The sequence below is a fragment of the Lepidochelys olivacea genome, assembly GCF_965140295.1.
Source record: "Lepidochelys olivacea isolate rLepOli2 genome assembly, chromosome: 1".
Taxonomy (NCBI): domain Eukaryota; kingdom Metazoa; phylum Chordata; order Testudines; family Cheloniidae; genus Lepidochelys; species Lepidochelys olivacea.
The window spans coordinates 160,873,732-160,891,892 of NC_140411.1; the positions used below are offsets into that span (position 1 = coordinate 160,873,732).

Below are 18,161 nucleotides of genomic sequence, written 5' to 3' on the forward strand. Positions count from 1 at the left end.
AGCACACCACAGAATGTAGCTTTTCCCACAGTATGCAGAAGAGTGCCCAAAGCATAGGTGGCGACTACGCTGGAGCACCCACGGGGAAAAATTGGTAGGTGCTCAGTACCCACTGGCAGCCAAGCTCCCTGCCCCAGCTCACCTCCGCCTCCTCCCCTGAGCACACTGTCCCCGCTTCTCCTCCCAGAGCTTGCCACCGCAAAATTTTGCGGTGTAACAAGCTGTGGGAAGGAGGGGGGAGGAGTGGGAATGTGGTACGCTCAGGGGAGGAGGCGGGGAAGAGGCGGGCCCAGGGTGGGGATTTGGGGAAGGAGTCCAATGGGGCAGAAAGGGGGCGGAGTTGGGGCAGGGACTTTGGGGAAGGGGTTGGAATAGGGGCAGGGCAGGGGTGGAGCGAGCACCCACTGACACCAGGAGAAGTTGGCGCCTGTGGCCCAAAGCTTTCAGTGTGTTCACACAGCTCACACACTATGGAATATCTGAGAGTTGGGAAAGGATGCTGGGCATTGGTAGCGCAGTGAGGAAAACTATCATGCCATTTGTATGCAGCACTGCGCAGTGACCATATTTTAAAAGTTCTTTCTGTTTTGAAAGTTTTCACATTTGTTTGAAAGCTATTTCATATAGTTAAAATGGGTAATGGAAACCAGTAATATATATCTGAAGAGAGAGGAAACTTTAAAGGTGTGTGTATGCTAGATGCTTTATACCTCGCACAGCCATTTGAAGTATCAAATCCCTTCTATAGAATTGTACCCTGATCCTGTTCTATAGTAGGGAAATGATTTTGTATTGTATTGTATAGGATTATTTTAAAAAAAGCTATACATGCATTAATTTCTACAGGTTTTTAAGAGTAATTTCTATAGAACCTGTTTAATTTTAATAAATGTTAAGGCCAGAAAGGACCATTATGACCATGTAGTCTGACCTCCTACATAACACAGGTCTTAGAATTGCACCCAGTGATGCCTGCATCAGGCCAATATCTTCCTGTCATACTAGTGCATATCTTTTAGAAAAAACATCCAGTCTTGATTTTCATTTTCATAGAACCCTACTGGTTTCAACTCTATTAATCTCCATGGCACTTTCCCTTAGGAAATAGCAGCTGAACTTGATGGATACAAACAAGGAGGAGATTTCCACTCTGACCTACATCACACCCAGAAGGTGTGAAGTGAAGCAAGGCTGCGGAAGAGTGCTCTGGAAGTACTGTGGTTTACCTGCCTTGTCCCTGCCAGTTCTTCTGTGGTTAGAGAGAGTAAAGTGACTTAGAATAACAACACCTTTTGCCAAGCTTTAACAAGGTATCTTTTGTAAATACCTGGAACACAATGAATGTGACTCCTGTTTAGACACTAGCTTTAGCATATACTGTCAGAAGGTCTTTTGCATGCCCATACGGCTGCCTGGGTCATGTGAGCTGCAGGTGTGTGTCCTCCTGTGCCAGCACAGGGTTCATATTCTGCTTCTGTACCAAATGACTGGAGGATAGCTAATGTGATGCCAATTTTTAAAAAGGGCTCCAGAGGTGGTCCCAGCAATTACAGGCAAGTAAGTCTGACTTCAGTACCAAACAAACTGGTTGAAACTCTAGTAAAGAACAGAATTGTCAGACATATAGATGAACATAATTTGTTGTGGAAGAGTCAACATGGTTTTTGTAAAGTGATATCATCTCTCACCAATCTACTAGTATTCTTTGAGGGGGTCAACAAACATGTGGACAATCCAGTGGATATACTGTACTGAAATTTTCAGAAAGGCTTTGACAAAGTCCCTCACCAAAGGTTCTTAAGCAAAGTAAGCTGTCATGGGATAAGAGGGAAGGTCCTCTCATGGATTGATAACTGGTGAAAAAATAGGAAATAAAGGGCAGGAATAAACCGTCAGTTTTCAGAATGGAGAGAGGTAAATAGTGGTGTCCCCCAGGGGTCTGTACTGGGACCGGTACTATTTGACATATTCATAAATGATCTGGAAAAAGAGGTAAACAGTGAAGTGGCAAAATTTGCAGATGATACAAAACTCAAGATAGTTAAGTCCAAAGCAGACTGTGAAGAGCTGTAAAGGGATTGCACAAAACTGGGTGACTGGGTAACAAAATGGCAGATGAAATTCAATGTTGATAAATGCAAAGTAATGCACATTGGAAAACATAATCCCAACTATACACATAAAATGATGGGGTCTAAATTAGCTGTTACCACTCAAGAAAGAGATCTTGGAGTCATTGTGGATAGTTCTCTGAAAACATCCACTCAATGTGCAGTGGCAGTCAAAAAGCTAACAGAATATTGGGAATCATCAAGAAAGGGGTAGATAATAAGCCAGAAAATATCATATTGCCGCTATATAAATCCATGGTAGGCCCGCATCTTGAATACTGCGTGAAGGTGTGGTCACCCCATCTCAAAAAAGACATTTTGGAATTGGAAAAGGTTCAGAAAAGGGCAACAAAAATGATTAGGGGTTTGGAACGGCTTCCGTATTAGGAGAGATTAATAAGACTGGGACTTTTCAGCTTGGAAAAGAGACAACTAAGGGGAGATATGATAGAGGTCAATAAAATCATGACTGGTGTGGAGAAAGCAAAGAAGGAAGTGTTATTTACTTCTTCTCATAACACAAGAACTAGGGGTCATGAAATGAAATTAATAGGCAGCAGGTTTAAAACAAACAAAAGGAAGTATTTCTTCATACAACGCACAGTCAACCTGCCCCACCCCAGCTCCCACTGGCCGGTTTCTAGTACTGGGTCGCGACCTGAAGTTTGAAAACCACTGTTCTAAGATATTGATCAGTGTTTAAAATCTTTCTGTGGCTCTGATGAAGGAAAACTTTATTTTAAATATGAAAATAGAGCCTATGGAAAACGAAATTAAAAGCTGCACCTTGGCATAAGGAATGGTGTGGAATATGCTGAAATACTGGATGTTATCAGAAAATAGTTTCATGTGCTTGAAACATTACTGCCCATCAAATATGAGCCACCCTGATACTGTGGAGGTGTATTAGATTCCTTGCGGAATTTCAGTAACATACTCACTGAATGCGGCAACCCCACTGAAAACATGGCTAAGCTAAAGTATCAAGTCCCCTTTATATCTTTCTGTGATTGGAATTGGGTGCTGGTTATGAAGAGATCTAACAAATGATTTCTTGGACTAAAAAATGTTTCCTTAATATGTTTCCTGATCTGTGTAGATCAACCATAATGATTAAGCAAAAATTAGATATACTATATCAAAAGTGATAAAAATTCAATATTTATTGAGGAATTGAAAGATTTTTCAACTGGTAGGGAGTTTGCAGTTTGTTTTATTTAATGTAATGAATAAGGATGTACATCCTTCTGAACTGCAAAAAGTCCCTCTTACCTAGTAGAACACTTCTAGATGTTTCCCACCTGACTGGAAAAAGTGACTTACTGCCCAGGGATATGGTCATAACTTGAACTGCTCAAAAATTTTCTGACAATTTCCAGCAATGTTCTGAATCAGAAAATGCTGATTCAACAAAATCAAAATGTTCATGGAATCATAGAACTGGAAGGAACCTCAAGAGGTCATCTAGTCCAGTCCCCTGCACTCATGGCAGTACTAGGTATTATTTAGACCAGTCCTGACAGGTATTTGTCTAATCTGCTCTTAAAAATCTCCAATGATGGAGATTCCATAATCTCCCCAGGCAATTTATTCCAGAGCTTAACCACCCTGACAGTGAGGAAGTTTTTCCTAGTGTCCAACCTAAACCTCCCTTGCTGCAATTTAAGCCCATTGCTTCTTGTCTTATCCTCAGAGGTTAAGAAGAACAATTTTCCTCCCTCCTCCTTGTAACAACCTTTTATGTACTTGAACACTGTCTCAGTCTTCTCTTTTCCAGACTAAACAAACCCAATTTTTTCAATGTTCCCTCATAGGTCATGTTTTCTAGACCTTTAATCATTCTTGTTGCTCTTCTCTGGACTTTGTCCAATTTCTCCACATCTTTCCTGAAATGTGGCACCCAGAACTGGACACAATACTCCAGCTGAGGCCTAATCAAAGTGTAGTAGAGCAGAAGAACTACCTCTCATGTCTTACTTACAACACTCCTGGAAATACATCCCAGAATGATGTTCGCTTTTTTTACAACAGTGTTACACTGTTCACTCCTATTTAGCTTATGGTCCGCTATGACCCCGAGATCCGTTTCTGCAGTACTCATTCCTAGGCAGTCATTTCCCATTTTGTATGTGTGTAACTGATTGTTTCTTCCTAAATAGAGTATTTTGCATTTGTCCTTATTGAATTCCATCCTATTTACTTCAGACAATTTCTCCAGTTTGTCCAGATCATTTTGTATTTTAATCCCATCATCCAAAGCACTTGAAACCCCTCCCAACTTGGTATCATTCGCAAACTTTATAAGCGTACTCTCTATACTATTATCTAAATCATTGATGAAGATATTGAACAGAACTGGATCCCGAACTGATCCCGGCAGAAACCCACTCATTATGCCCTTCCAGCATGACTGTGAACCACTGATAACTACTCTCTGGGAACGGTTTTCCAACCAGTTTTGCACCCGCCTTATAGTAGCTCCATCTAGGTTGCATTTCCCTAGTTTGTTTATGAGAAGGTCATGTGAGACCGTATCAAAAGCTTTACTCAAATCAAGATATACCACATGCCCCCTATCTACAAGGCTTGTTACCCTGTCAAAGAAAGCTATCAGGTTGGTTTGGCATAATTTATTCTTGACAAATCCATGCTGACTGTTACTTATCACCTTATTATCTTCTAGATATTTGCAAATTGATTGCTTAATTATTTGCTCCATTATCTTTCTGGGTACAGAAGTTAAGCTGACTGGTCTGTAATTCCCTGGATTGTCCTTATTTTCCTTTTTATAGATTGTCACTATATTTGCCCTTTTCCAGTCTTCTGGAATGTCTCCCGTCTTCCATAACTTTTCAAAGATAATTGCTAATGGCTCAGATATCTCCTCAGTCAGCTCCTTGAGTATTCTAGGATGCATTTCACCAGGTCCTGGTGACTTGAAGACCTCTAACTTGTCTAAGTAATTTTTAACTTGTTCTTTTCCTATTTTAGCCTCTGATCCTACCACATTTTCACTGGCATTCACTATGTTAGATGTCTAATCACCACCAACCTTCTTGGTGAAAACCGAAACAAAGAAGTCATTAAGCATCTCTGCCATTTCCACATTTTCTGTTGTTATTCCCACCCCCCATCCATCATTGAATAATGGGTCTACCCTGTCCATGGTCTTCCTTTTGCTTCTAATGTATTTGTAGAATGTTTTCTTGTGACCCTTTATGTCTCTAGCTAGTTTGATCTCGTTTTGTGCCTTGGCCTTTCTAATTTTGTCCCTACATACTTGTGTTATTTGTTTATGTTCATCCTTTGTAATTTGACCTACTTTCCACTTTTTGTAGGACTCTTCTTTGATTTTTAGATCATTGAAGATCTCCTGGTTAAGCCAGGGTGGTCTCTTGCCCTACTTCCTATCGTTCCTATGCAGTGGGATAGTTTGCTCTTATGCCCTTAATAAAGTCTCTTTGAAAAACTGCCAACTGTCTTCAATTGTTTTTCCCCTTAGACATGCTTCCCATGGAATCTTACCTACCAACTCCCTGAGTTTGCTAAAGTCTGCCTTCTTGAAATCCATTGTCTTTATTGTGCTGTTCTCCCTCCTACCATTCCTTAGAATCATGAACTCTTATCATTTCATGGTCACTTTCACCCAAAACTGCCTTCCACTTTCAAATGCTCAACCAGTTCCTCCCTATTTGTCAAAATCAAATCTAGAACAGCCTCTCCCCTAGTAGCTTTCTCCACCTTCTGAAATAAAAAAATTGTCTCCAATACATTCCAAGAATTTGCTGGACAATCTGTGCCCTGCTGTGTTACTTTCCCAACAGATGTCTATCTAGTTGAAGTCCCCCATCACCACCAAGTCCTGTGCTTTGGATGATTTTATTAGTTGTTTAAAAAAAGCCTCATTTACCTCTTCTTCTTAGTTAGGTGCTCTGTAGTAGACCCCTACCATGATATTACCCTCATTTTTTACCCCTTTTATCCTTACCCAGAGACTTTCAAGTTCTTCCTGCTTATTCCCTATACTTTTCACATTAGTATACAGACATCTAAGATACTGATTTGATTCCTTCCCCCCCCACCCAGTTCTGTGTTGTCTCTCCTTTATCTCCTTTATGATGCATGGGGATGTGTTGATTTAACCAAAATTTAATTTAGAAAAACCTAAACTATTGACTTAGATTTATTTTCATTTCAGATGACTTTTTGTTTCAATTTTTATTTTATATTCTAAGTTATAATAGAACATAAAGTCAACACTGAAACAAAACAAAACATTCTGATGCTACCGAATCTAACTGTTTCAACTGACCCAAAATAATGTTTCCAAAAGTTGTTTCACAATTAAGTCTGAAATACTATGTTTTATTCCCACATGGAATGAAAGCAAATTTCAAAATAGTGGAATTTCCCACAAAAGGGATGTTCCAGGTGCCACACAGTTCTCATCATAACAGCGTTTTCTGTATGATGGGATGAGGAAAATACAAATTCTTTTGGGTTGCGTCAGGGATGAATCTAAACCCAACTTTCAGTATCCCCAAACTGACATGAATTACAGAATATCAGATAGAAACACACCACTGCGACTCGGGGAAGAGTCCGATTTCTGAGATGAAAAGCTGAAAGGTAAATTCTTACCACTGCCTCTAGGGAGAGCAACTCCGGACAGGGCTTCTAGAACCGAGCTTTTTCCAGAACTCTGGTCTCCAATCACTGCAATTGCTGGCAAAGCCAGGTCCTTTTCTACTCCGAGCGCTCTCAGGGAGTCAATGAGATCAATACAGGGACGGATTTTCTCCTCATATTGGTTGTACAAGGTGTGTTCTGCGTTCTGTAAGAAAAACGTTACATTTCATTTGAGCTCATTTCACAGAATCAGGCAAAGTTAAACATGTCTGTGCCATAAATGATGTACATCATCAGCAAACTGTCCTTCACCCCACCATACCACTAGCTTTGTACTGTGAGCTACAAGCCTTCTGTAGTATTCTTGACAAGGTAAACACGTTTCTGTAAATTCAGCAAAATTTAGCTAATTTACACCAATGGCTGAAATATCCATTGCAAATTACTGAATTTTATAAATTAGCAAGTGAATACACAATAAGAAAAGCAAGAACACCACCCCATCAAATATCCTTTCTTCAGTTATTTTTGGTAACTGCAGTTTTTTTCTTTTATCTATAATGCATCATATATTTACAGTGCAAATATCTGTAATAAAAAATAAATATAAAGTGAGTACTGTACACTTTGTATTCTGTATTGTAATTGAAATTAATATATTTGAAAATGTAGTAAACATCCAAAAATATTTAAAATAAATGGTATTCTATTGTTTAACAGCGTGATTAATCTCGTGATTAATTGTGATTAATTTTTTTTAATCGCTTGACAGCCCTAATGTTATGCTATAACAGGTCAGGCAACTTCCTATCTTAATCTAAAATTTGGTATCTGTGTATAGAGCTAAAAAGCTAAATTCTTATCTTCCATCTTGAATTAAAAACACTATTTCAGGAAACAAATATATCAAAACACAAATCCAGAATAGCTATCTTTAGTGATAAGTCAGACAATACTTATCACCAGGGGAAAATATTTTTGAACGCCCTGATCATAACTGCAATGATTATTATCTAATAACTTTATTATTTAACTGGTTTATTAACTTTAATATAAACTTTTCAAATGTCTATTCTGATTTTCTCAGTGTTAAACATAAGAAACATAAACATAAGAAATATTAAATAAGAGTCTTGGTATTTCTATCAATTTCTATCGAATACACTGGAGCCTCATGTAGAAGAACAAAAACCCAAATACCATGATACCCGTTTAAAGTTTCTAATTGTGAATATTCATTAAGATATACATTCTAGGGGAAAGTTGGAGTTAGGCTGTGGCCCTTCTATTTTCTATGCCTACATTTTTTTTTTACACCTGCAAATGAAATGCAGGTGCAAATCTTAGTAATTACATGACTGCGCATTAAAATCTTAGAAGAGTTGTCAGGTGTGAGCAGGATTGGTGCTCACACTTGCACACACAATCACACACAGAGACAGAAAGAACTGTTTTGATCTGTGTCTGCAGATTGTGTATGCAGAAGTGAGCCCAGACCACTGAAAATTCAGCCCTGACAGCAGCTGAACATTAATCTCAGAGGAGTCAGTTTTCACTCAAATGCCAAATATCTGACTTGCCTTATTCTGTTGCTCTTGGAAATTATATATTCCCCCTTGCTGTTTCATCTTTTCTTGGTGATATTCCTCAGACTCCGCCCATTGGACTGTTGCTGTGTGTCTCACACAGCAGCCCTGGGACTTGTCCATTAACTGTCTGTCACTGAAAAGCAAATGTCTGGTCCAGCAACTCTTCTATACGGCTCCTGAAATGATAGAAGGGCTTGAGTGGATTCAGCTCTGCAATAGTAATAACTGTGGACAAAGTCAAAACCATATTGTTATTGGTTGGGCCAGATCTCTGCTAGAATCAGCTGGTGTAGTTCTTTTCAAACCAATGGATGTGTGTTGGTTTGTACCAGCCGAGATTCTGACCCCTTATTTTGCTCCTGCGGGAATTCTATGCCAAAAAATTAAAAATTCTGTGCATATTCTAAAATTCCACATATTATATTTGTCAAAATAACACAGTATAATCACACCAGTTTCAATTATTTTGGTAATTTATTTCAAAATACCTGTCAGCAAGTAGGTCTGTAACAATACAGACAACAAAAAAGATTCCCCCAGATGCAGAGAGCTAAAGAAACCTCTGTACGCACATGATCCGCACTACAGGATCAAGGTATAAGTGACCCTAAAGTAGGGGAGATGGGGAGGAAGGCAGAGAGCACATTAGTCAGTTGAGAGACTGCATTAGCTTAGTGGGGGCTGTCCCCAGCCTCTTCCCAGGGAGAGGTGAGAGTGCTCCCTGCTTCTCTCAGGTCAAACAGACCCCAAGACCCACTTAGCTGCGCCTAGCACCCTCCCTTCTTTCACTCTCCTTCCCTCAGGATCCTTGTCCCAGGGTCTTTTCTCCCTCAGCTCCTTCTCCCACACTCAGTGTCCCCTCCCTCAGGGCACAGCCCTGGGCCCTCACCTCTCCCTAGAGATTGACTCCCCTTTCCCATCCCACTGGCCCGCCCCCCACCACTGGAGACTCTCTGCTTCTGCCCCTCAACCACCTCTGGGGCCCCTGTGCTTCCCCTCCCACTTTGACTGACTCTTTACTTGCCTGCCCCATCCTCAGAGGCCCTAGTGCAGTGGAGGAAACTGATCATGTGAGCTGCAACCGGACAACCCCGACTCCTGGAGGAGGGGATCTGCCTGGGTGCGGCAGCAGGTAAGAGCTCCAATGGGGGCTAGGCCTTTTGCTGCAAGCAGACCTCTGGTGTGAAACTTGGGAGAGGAGGGAGGAGCCCCTCCACCCTCCTTAAATGACGCCCCTGGCCAAGGCTCCCCAACAGCTGCTTGTGTCAGCCCCAGCCCAATTCATTTTTCAAAAGGACGAATCTGGACAACTTGTGGCTGACTCTTTACTCTGGAGGCTCTGCTTCTTGGGGCCACTCCCTTTGCTTAAAAGTGGTCTGTAAAAGAACAAAAAAGGGGTTGTGGCCTTTTTGCTGCATTATATTATGAAAAAGAGAACTGGAAGTTTTTTATTTTTTCTTTTCCTGTTTAGTTTTAATGTAGTAAAAATTCAGGTTTTGTCTCTCCTCCTTTTCCTGGAAGAATGTCTGAACGGCTGGAGAAACAGGAGGTTTATGATCTCAAAGTCACTTAGGCAATTAGACTGATTGAGAGAGGCAGTGATTTTTTTTTCTTTAATGTAGTTGGTTTAAAAATGGAGGGGGTGTTTGTTTTACTGAAAACCTACTTAATTGAGATGCTTGAAAAAAGGAGTAGGAAGAAAAATTCGTTAGTAGAAGTATAACTCTCGTCCCTTTAATTAATGGCTGACCCAGACTTCTGGGTCTTCTAAAACAAGCCTATAGCAAAATGCGGAAGACTAGACTTAACATTAGTTATAGTTCTAATGTAGAAAACCAGCAGGAAAAAAACCAGAACTTTTAAAAAACACCAGCCATTTAGGGTTTCTTTATACTTCATAAACAAGAAAAAATGGTACATGCCCTTTGTTGTTGTCAACAGGACTGCTGCTAGCAAAATCACACATATTATTCCCTTCCAGAGCAACTTGTAATGCCATTCATCAATATAATGCTGGGTTAATTTTTTCCTTCGCCTTTATGTATTTATCTCCCAATGTGTCATGAATCCATTCCTAAATACACCTGAAATAGCACCCACTAATTTCATTGTTAGTAATTAAAATTATGCATTAATTAACAAGCTTTTTAATATGTGACCCAGACTCGAATCCTGCTCACTTCCCCATGGCTGTTTCCGAGCTGTGGTGCTAAAAGAAATAGCCAAAATTTAGGGCATGTCTACACCACCACTTATGCTGGTAAAACTGGTCAGCTCAGGGGTGTGAATATTCCAGTCCCTTGAGTGACATAAATTACGCTGGCGTAAGTGGTAGTGTGCACAGTGCTATGTTGGCAGAGGAGTTTCTCCCGCTGCTCGTTAGGGGTGGTTTAATTATGTGGAGGAGAGATCTCTCTCCCCTCATCTTAGAGTAGCTACATCAGAGATCTTAGAGCTGTGCAGCTGCGCCGTTGTAAGCTCTATGGTTGACACATGGCCTTACTTCAGTCACTAAATCAAGCAGCTGTTGAAACTGAGTGCACAGGGGACCTGACTGTTTAGTAAGAAGGTGCCATTTTCCCACACCCTCTTTCCCAAACATAATTTTAATTCAACTTTTCTCCACCGGAAAAGCGGCACAGACTTCTGCCTGCGATATTGTTGTGACTGCCTCAGAACTATGGCCCTCAACCCAGAGGCCGAGATTGGGACAGGGCCGGGGCGGGGTATTGCCCCCCAAACCGTATACCGGTCCCAGCGCGGGCAGCAGCCGCTTCACCCATAGGCGCCCGCGCCCCTGCCGCGCCCGCAGCCCCGTGCGGGGCCAGCAGTGGGCGGAGCCTGCCGGAGGCCCGGGGGCGGGGCTCTGGGGTTAAATCAGCGCGAGCTGCGCGCCCGTGTCTTGGGCAGCGGGGGGCGGGATTTAACCCCGGGACACGCCGTGCCCTGGCCCGGGGCCCCCTCTCACCGGCGCCCCCCCTGCAGAGGGGGGGGCTGCTCCACAGGACGGGGGCTGCAAGGGTGGAAGCTGTGCGGAGCAGGGAGGGAGGCTCACCCGCAGCCACAGGGGAGCAGGCGGGGACGCGGGCCGGAGGACTCAGGAGGCGCACCGGGCAGCTGGCCGCAGAGGAGCGGCGCTTTGGCGGGGCTGCCCCCCCCCCCCCCACTCCTCCTAAGTCCTCCCGCCCGTGCTCGCAGGGCCGGCTTCAGAAAGGGGGCGGGGCTTTAAGGGCTGCAGGGCGGGGCGCCGGGGCCCACTTCGGCCCGGGCTGCCGCCCCTAAAGCTCTTGGGGTGCGGCCCTGCCGGGCAGGGGGGAGGCAGCCCTGAGAATCGCGGCCAAGGGGAGCTGCGGGGGGGCGGTGCCTGCGGGGCAAGCACAGGGCTGCGCAGCGCCTCCTACACCCCCCACACCGAATGGGAGCTGCCCCAGGTTAGTGCTCCAAACCCCTGCCACAGCCCTGAGCCCCCCTCCCTCACCCTAACTCCTGACCAGATCCCCCCCAGCCTGCTCCCACCCGGACCCCGCACCCCAACCCTGAGCCCCCCCCGCACCATTGCTCCCACCCGGACCCCGCACCCCAACCCTGAGCCCCCCCCGCACCATTGCTCCCACCCGGACCCCGCACCCCAACCCTGAGCCCCCCCCGCATCATTGCTCCCACCCGGACCCCGCACCCCAACCCTGAGCCCCCCCCGCACCATTGCTCCCACCCGGACCCCGCACCCCAACCCTGAGCGCTCCCCCCCGCACCATTGCTCCCCCCCGCACCCCAACCCTGAGCCCCCCCCCGCACCATTGCTCCCACCCGGACCCCGCACCCCAACCCTGAGCGCCCCCCCCGCACCATTGCTCCCACCCGGACCCCGCACCCCAACCCTGAGCGCCCCCCCCGCACCATTGCTCCCACCCGGACCCCGCACCCCAACCCTGAGCCCCCCCCCGCACCATTGCTCCCACCCGGACCCCGCACCCCAACCCTGAGCCCCCCCCCGCACCATTGCTCCCACCCGGACCCCGCACCCCAACCCTGAGCCCCCCCCCGCACCATTGCTCCCACCCGGACCCCGCACCCCAACCCTGAGCCCCCCCCCGCACCATTGCTCCCACCCGGACCCCGCACCCCAACCCTGAGCGCCCCCCCCGCACCATTGCTCCCACCCGGACCCCGCACCCCAACCCTGAGCGCCCCCCCCGCACCATTGCTCCCACCCGGACCCCGCACCCCAACCCTGAGCCCCCCCCCCGCACCATTGCTCCCACCCGGACCCCGCACCCCAACCCTGAGCGCTCCCCCCCGCACCATTGCTCCCCCCTGCACCCCAACCCTGAGCCCCCCCCGCACCATTGCTCCCACCCGGACCCCGCACCCCAACCCTGAGCGCCCCCCCCGCACCATTGCTCCCACCCAGACCCCGCACCCCAACCCTGAGCGCCCCCCCCGCACCATTGCTCCCACCCGGACCCTGCACCCCAACCCTGAGCGCCCCCCCCGCACCATTGCTCCCACCCGGACCCCGCACCCCAACCCTGAGCGCCCCCCCCGCACCATTGCTCCCACCCGGACCCCGCACCCCAACCCTGAGCGCCCCCCCCGCACCATTGCTCCCACCCGGACCCCGCACCCCAACCCTGAGCGCCCCCCCCGCACCATTGCTCCCACCCGGACCCCGCACCCCAACCCTGAGCGCCCCCCCCGCACCATTGCTCCCACCCGGACCCCGCACCCCAACCCTGAGCGCCCCCCCCGCACCATTGCTCCCACCCGGACCCCGCACCCCAACCCTGAGCGCCCCCCCCGCACCATTGCTCCCACCCGGACCCCGCACCCCAACCCTGAGCGCCCCCCCCGCACCATTGCTCCCACCCGGACCCCGCACCCCAACCCTGAGCGCCCCCCCCGCACCATTGCTCCCACCCGGACCCCGCACCCCAACCCTGAGCCCCCCCCCGCACCATTGCTCCCACCCGGACCCCGCACCCCAACCCTGAGCCCCCCCTGCACCATTGCTCCCACCCGGACCCCGCACCCCAACCCTGAGCCCCCCCCCGCACCATTGCTCCCACCCGGACCCCGCACCCCAACCCTGAGCCGCCCCCCCCCCCGCACCATTGCTCCCACCCGGACCCCGCACCCCAACCCTGAGCCGCCCCCCCCCCGCACCATTGCTCCCACCCGGACCCCGCACCCCAACCCTGAGCCGCCCCCCCCCCCGCACCATTGCTCCCACCCGGACCCCGCACCCCAACCCTGAGCCGCCCCCCCCCCCGCACCATTGCTCCCACCCGGACCCCGCACCCCAACCCTGAGCCGCCCCCCCCCCCGCACCATTGCTCCCACCCGGACCCCGCACCCCAACCCTGAGCCGCCCCCCCCCCCCGCACCATTGCTCCCACCCGGACCCCGCACCCCAACCCTGAGCCGCCCCCCCCCCCCGCACCATTGCTCCCACCCGGACCCCGCACCCCAACCCTGAGCCGCCCCCCCCCCCGCACCATTGCTCCCACCCGGACCCCGCACCCCAACCCTGAGCCGCCCCCCCCCCGCACCATTGCTCCCACCCGGACCCCGCACCCCAACCCTGAGCCCCCCCCGCACCATTGCTCCCACCCGGACCCCGCACCCCAACCCTGAGCCCCCCCCGCACCATTGCTCCCACCCGGACCCCGCACCCCAACCCTGAGCGCTCCCCCCCGCACCATTGCTCCCCCCCGCACCCCAACCCTGAGCCCCCCCCCGCACCATTGCTCCCACCCGGACCCCGCACCCCAACCCTGAGCGCCCCCCCCGCACCATTGCTCCCACCCGGACCCCGCACCCCAACCCTGAGCGCCCCCCCCGCACCATTGCTCCCACCCGGACCCCGCACCCCAACCCTGAGCCCCCCCCCGCACCATTGCTCCCACCCGGACCCCGCACCCCAACCCTGAGCCCCCCCCCGCACCATTGCTCCCACCCGGACCCCGCACCCCAACCCTGAGCCCCCCCCCGCACCATTGCTCCCACCCGGACCCCGCACCCCAACCCTGAGCCCCCCCCCGCACCATTGCTCCCACCCGGACCCCGCACCCCAACCCTGAGCGCCCCCCCCGCACCATTGCTCCCACCCGGACCCCGCACCCCAACCCTGAGCGCCCCCCCCGCACCATTGCTCCCACCCGGACCCCGCACCCCAACCCTGAGCCCCCCCCCCGCACCATTGCTCCCACCCGGACCCCGCACCCCAACCCTGAGCGCTCCCCCCCGCACCATTGCTCCCCCCTGCACCCCAACCCTGAGCCCCCCCCGCACCATTGCTCCCACCCGGACCCCGCACCCCAACCCTGAGCGCCCCCCCCGCACCATTGCTCCCACCCAGACCCCGCACCCCAACCCTGAGCGCCCCCCCCGCACCATTGCTCCCACCCGGACCCTGCACCCCAACCCTGAGCGCCCCCCCCGCACCATTGCTCCCACCCGGACCCCGCACCCCAACCCTGAGCGCCCCCCCCGCACCATTGCTCCCACCCGGACCCCGCACCCCAACCCTGAGCGCCCCCCCCGCACCATTGCTCCCACCCGGACCCCGCACCCCAACCCTGAGCGCCCCCCCCGCACCATTGCTCCCACCCGGACCCCGCACCCCAACCCTGAGCGCCCCCCCCGCACCATTGCTCCCACCCGGACCCCGCACCCCAACCCTGAGCGCCCCCCCCGCACCATTGCTCCCACCCGGACCCCGCACCCCAACCCTGAGCGCCCCCCCCGCACCATTGCTCCCACCCGGACCCCGCACCCCAACCCTGAGCGCCCCCCCCGCACCATTGCTCCCACCCGGACCCCGCACCCCAACCCTGAGCCCCCCCCCGCACCATTGCTCCCACCCGGACCCCGCACCCCAACCCTGAGCCCCCCCCCGCACCATTGCTCCCACCCGGACCCCGCACCCCAACCCTGAGCCCCCCCCCGCACCATTGCTCCCACCCGGACCCCGCACCCCAACCCTGAGCCGCCCCCCCCCCCGCACCATTGCTCCCACCCGGACCCCGCACCCCAACCCTGAGCCGCCCCCCCCCCCGCACCATTGCTCCCACCCGGACCCCGCACCCCAACCCTGAGCGCCCCCCCCCCGCACCATTGCTCCCACCCGGACCCCGCACCCCAACCCTGAGCCGCCCCCCCCCCCGCACCATTGCTCCCACCCGGACCCCGCACCCCAACCCTGAGCCGCCCCCCCCCCCGCACCATTGCTCCCACCCGGACCCCGCACCCCAACCCTGAGCCGCCCCCCCCCCCGCACCATTGCTCCCACCCGGACCCCGCACCCCAACCCTGAGCCGCCCCCCCCCCCGCACCATTGCTCCCACCCGGACCCCGCACCCCAACCCTGAGCCGCCCCCCCCCCCGCACCATTGCTCCCACCCGGACCCCGCACCCCAACCCTGAGCCGCCCCCCCCCCCGCACCATTGCTCCCACCCGGACCCCGCACCCCAACCCTGAGCCGCCCCCCCCCCCGCACCATTGCTCCCACCCGGACCCCGCACCCCAACCCTGAGCCGCCCCCCCCCCCCGCACCATTGCTCCCACCCGGACCCCGCACCCCAACCCTGAGCCGCCCCCCCCCCCGCACCATTGCTCCCACCCGGACCCCGCACCCCAACCCTGAGCCGCCCCCCCCCCGCACCATTGCTCCCACCCGGACCCCGCACCCCAACCCTGAGCCGCCCCCCCCCCGCACCATTGCTCCCACCCGGACCCCGCACCCCAACCCTGAGCCGCCCCCCCCCCGCACCATTGCTCCCACCCGGACCCCGCACCCCAACCCTGAGCCGCCCCCCCCCCGCACCATTGCTCCCACCCGGACCCCGCACCCCAACCCTGAGCCGCCCCCCCCCCGCACCATTGCTCCCACCTGGACCCCGCACCCCAACCCTGAGCCGCCCCCCCCCCGCACCATTGCTCCCACCCGGACCCCGCACCCCAACCCTGAGCCGCCCCCCCCCCGCACCATTGCTCCCACCCGGACCCCGCACCCCAACCCTGAGCCCCCCCCCCGCACCATTGCTCCCACCCGGACCCCGCACCCCAACCCTGAGCCCCCCCCACCATTGCTCCCACCCGCACCCCAACCCTGAGCCCCCCCCGCACCATTGCTCCCACCCGCACCCCAACCCTGAGCCCCCCCCCGCACCATAACTCCCACCCAGACCCTCCACCTCCAGCCCACTCCCCCACCCTAACTACCTCCCAGACCCTGCATCCTGAGCTCCCGGAGGAGAATGCAGAAAAACAAATGAAAACCAGGGTTGGGGTGGGGGGAGAGATAAGAGAGAATTCCTGCCTCTCTCCCTCAATCCCTCGTTGGGGTGGGGGGGCAGGATCTAGGGATGGGTTCTGTTGGTCCCCTCCCAGGGCAGGGATACAGGATCTAGGGAGGTCCCTATGGGGTGCAGGGGGTTCCTGGAGGCTGAAGGGGGGTCTGTTGGTCCCTCCTTGAGTCAGGGGGGATGGGATATGGGGGGGTTCCCCATGCAAGTGCAGGGGTGTCAATGGGGCTGTGGAGGTGGTCTGTCAACTGGTAAACCTGGAATTTAGACCTATACCCACTATTAATAGTATTAAGCCCTCCCTACAACCCCCCCAAATTTAGAAGTCAAACTATGCCTATGTCTAAATCCCATCCTCTTTGTTATACTTTAACTTCACACAGCATCCCAGAGGAGATCAAAGTCCGACCAGACGTAGTGTTCACAGCACTGAAAACTATTAGAGGGTTATCCAGGCTGTCTGTCTCTCTCTCACACACTCATCTAAAAATGCAGTGCACTTTAACAATTTAAAACGTTGGCTCCCAAGCACATCCTCAAAGAGGTAACAAACTTTGTATTTATTTTGCATCCTGTATCATTATGCTGGTAGGGATACTGATAATTTTATAGGGAAAATGCCTATGCCCAATAATTCATTTATTCCTCTCTTATTTCAGATTTCCTTGCAGTGTCTGCCAGCCACCCACACTTAGCTATGAAAAGAGATGAATTAAACATACCCACAAACTTTTAAATACTTACTGAGAAGAGGCGAAAGAAATTCCTTCCTGTATTGTGCTCGGTTCAAGAAAAAACTAATACAGAATTCTTTTGTTCTTAACCTTGTCACCAGCTCCACCTACAATACATGACAGAAAACAGGAGAAATGAAAGTTACTCAAAAGCTTACCATTTGGTGGCAGCACTGTGAATTGATTTTGTAATGCAATACATTTTCTTTCTTTTACACTTTTGTCATTAACTCCATCCACATTCTCAGGCAGTAATCAGGGGAAATGAAACTAACTTGAAAGAGTATCTTAGCATCACTGTAAATTAGTTTCACAGTGGAATTCATGTTTCCAGAATCAGTGTTGCATTTACTCTCACATGTTCATAGAATCATAGAACCTGGGTTCTATGACTGGAAGGGCCCTCAGGAGGTCATCTAGTCCAACCCCCGGCTCAAAGCAGGATCAATCCCCAACTAAATCAACCCAGCTAGGGCTTTGTCAGGCCTGACCTTAAAAACTCCTAAGGAAGGAGATTTCCCCACCTCCCTAGGTAACCCATTCCAGTACTTCACCACTCTCCTAGTGAAAAAGTTTTTCCTAATATCCAACCTAAACCTCCCCCAAACTGCAACTTGAGACCATTACTCCTTGTTCAGTCATCCTCAATAAGGATTCTTTAAAATACAGCCAGCTCTCCTGGACTCCTTCCCCCTCATGTTGTTCTCCCAGGGGATCTTGCCCATCAGTTCCCTGAGGGAGTCAAAGTCTGCTTTTCTGAAGTCCCCAGGGTCCATATTCTGCTGCTCTCC

The 18,161-nt window shown here is 51.8% G+C and overlaps 1 protein-coding gene and 1 long non-coding RNA gene across 3 annotated transcripts in view; one reads left to right on the plus strand and one right to left on the minus strand.

Annotated features, from left to right (window-relative positions):
* LOC311523193 (interferon-induced GTP-binding protein Mx1-like) overlaps nucleotides 1–17,566 on the minus strand; it is a 37,688-nt gene extending 20,122 nt beyond the window's left edge. The window contains exons 1-3 of one of the 2 annotated variants that reach the window (XM_084632965.1): nucleotides 17,381–17,566; nucleotides 8,321–8,505; nucleotides 6,753–6,945 (exon numbers count right to left, since the gene is read on the minus strand). In XM_084632965.1, the coding sequence (XP_084489091.1) occupies nucleotides 6,753–6,945; nucleotides 8,321–8,449 (322 nt within the window). In that variant the 5' untranslated portion in view covers nucleotides 8,450–8,505; nucleotides 17,381–17,566. Of the gene's footprint in view, nucleotides 1–6,752; nucleotides 6,946–8,320; nucleotides 8,506–11,384; nucleotides 11,485–17,380 lie in introns of those variants that run through there. The other variant, XM_084632966.1, reaches the window with a different exon arrangement.
* LOC311523207 lies at nucleotides 11,598–17,459 on the plus strand. Its single transcript, XR_014712294.1, has 3 exons — nucleotides 11,598–11,760; nucleotides 17,020–17,180; nucleotides 17,296–17,459. It is a non-coding gene; the product is annotated as an uncharacterized lncRNA (long non-coding RNA).
* Nucleotides 17,567–18,161: the final 595 nt, after the last annotated feature.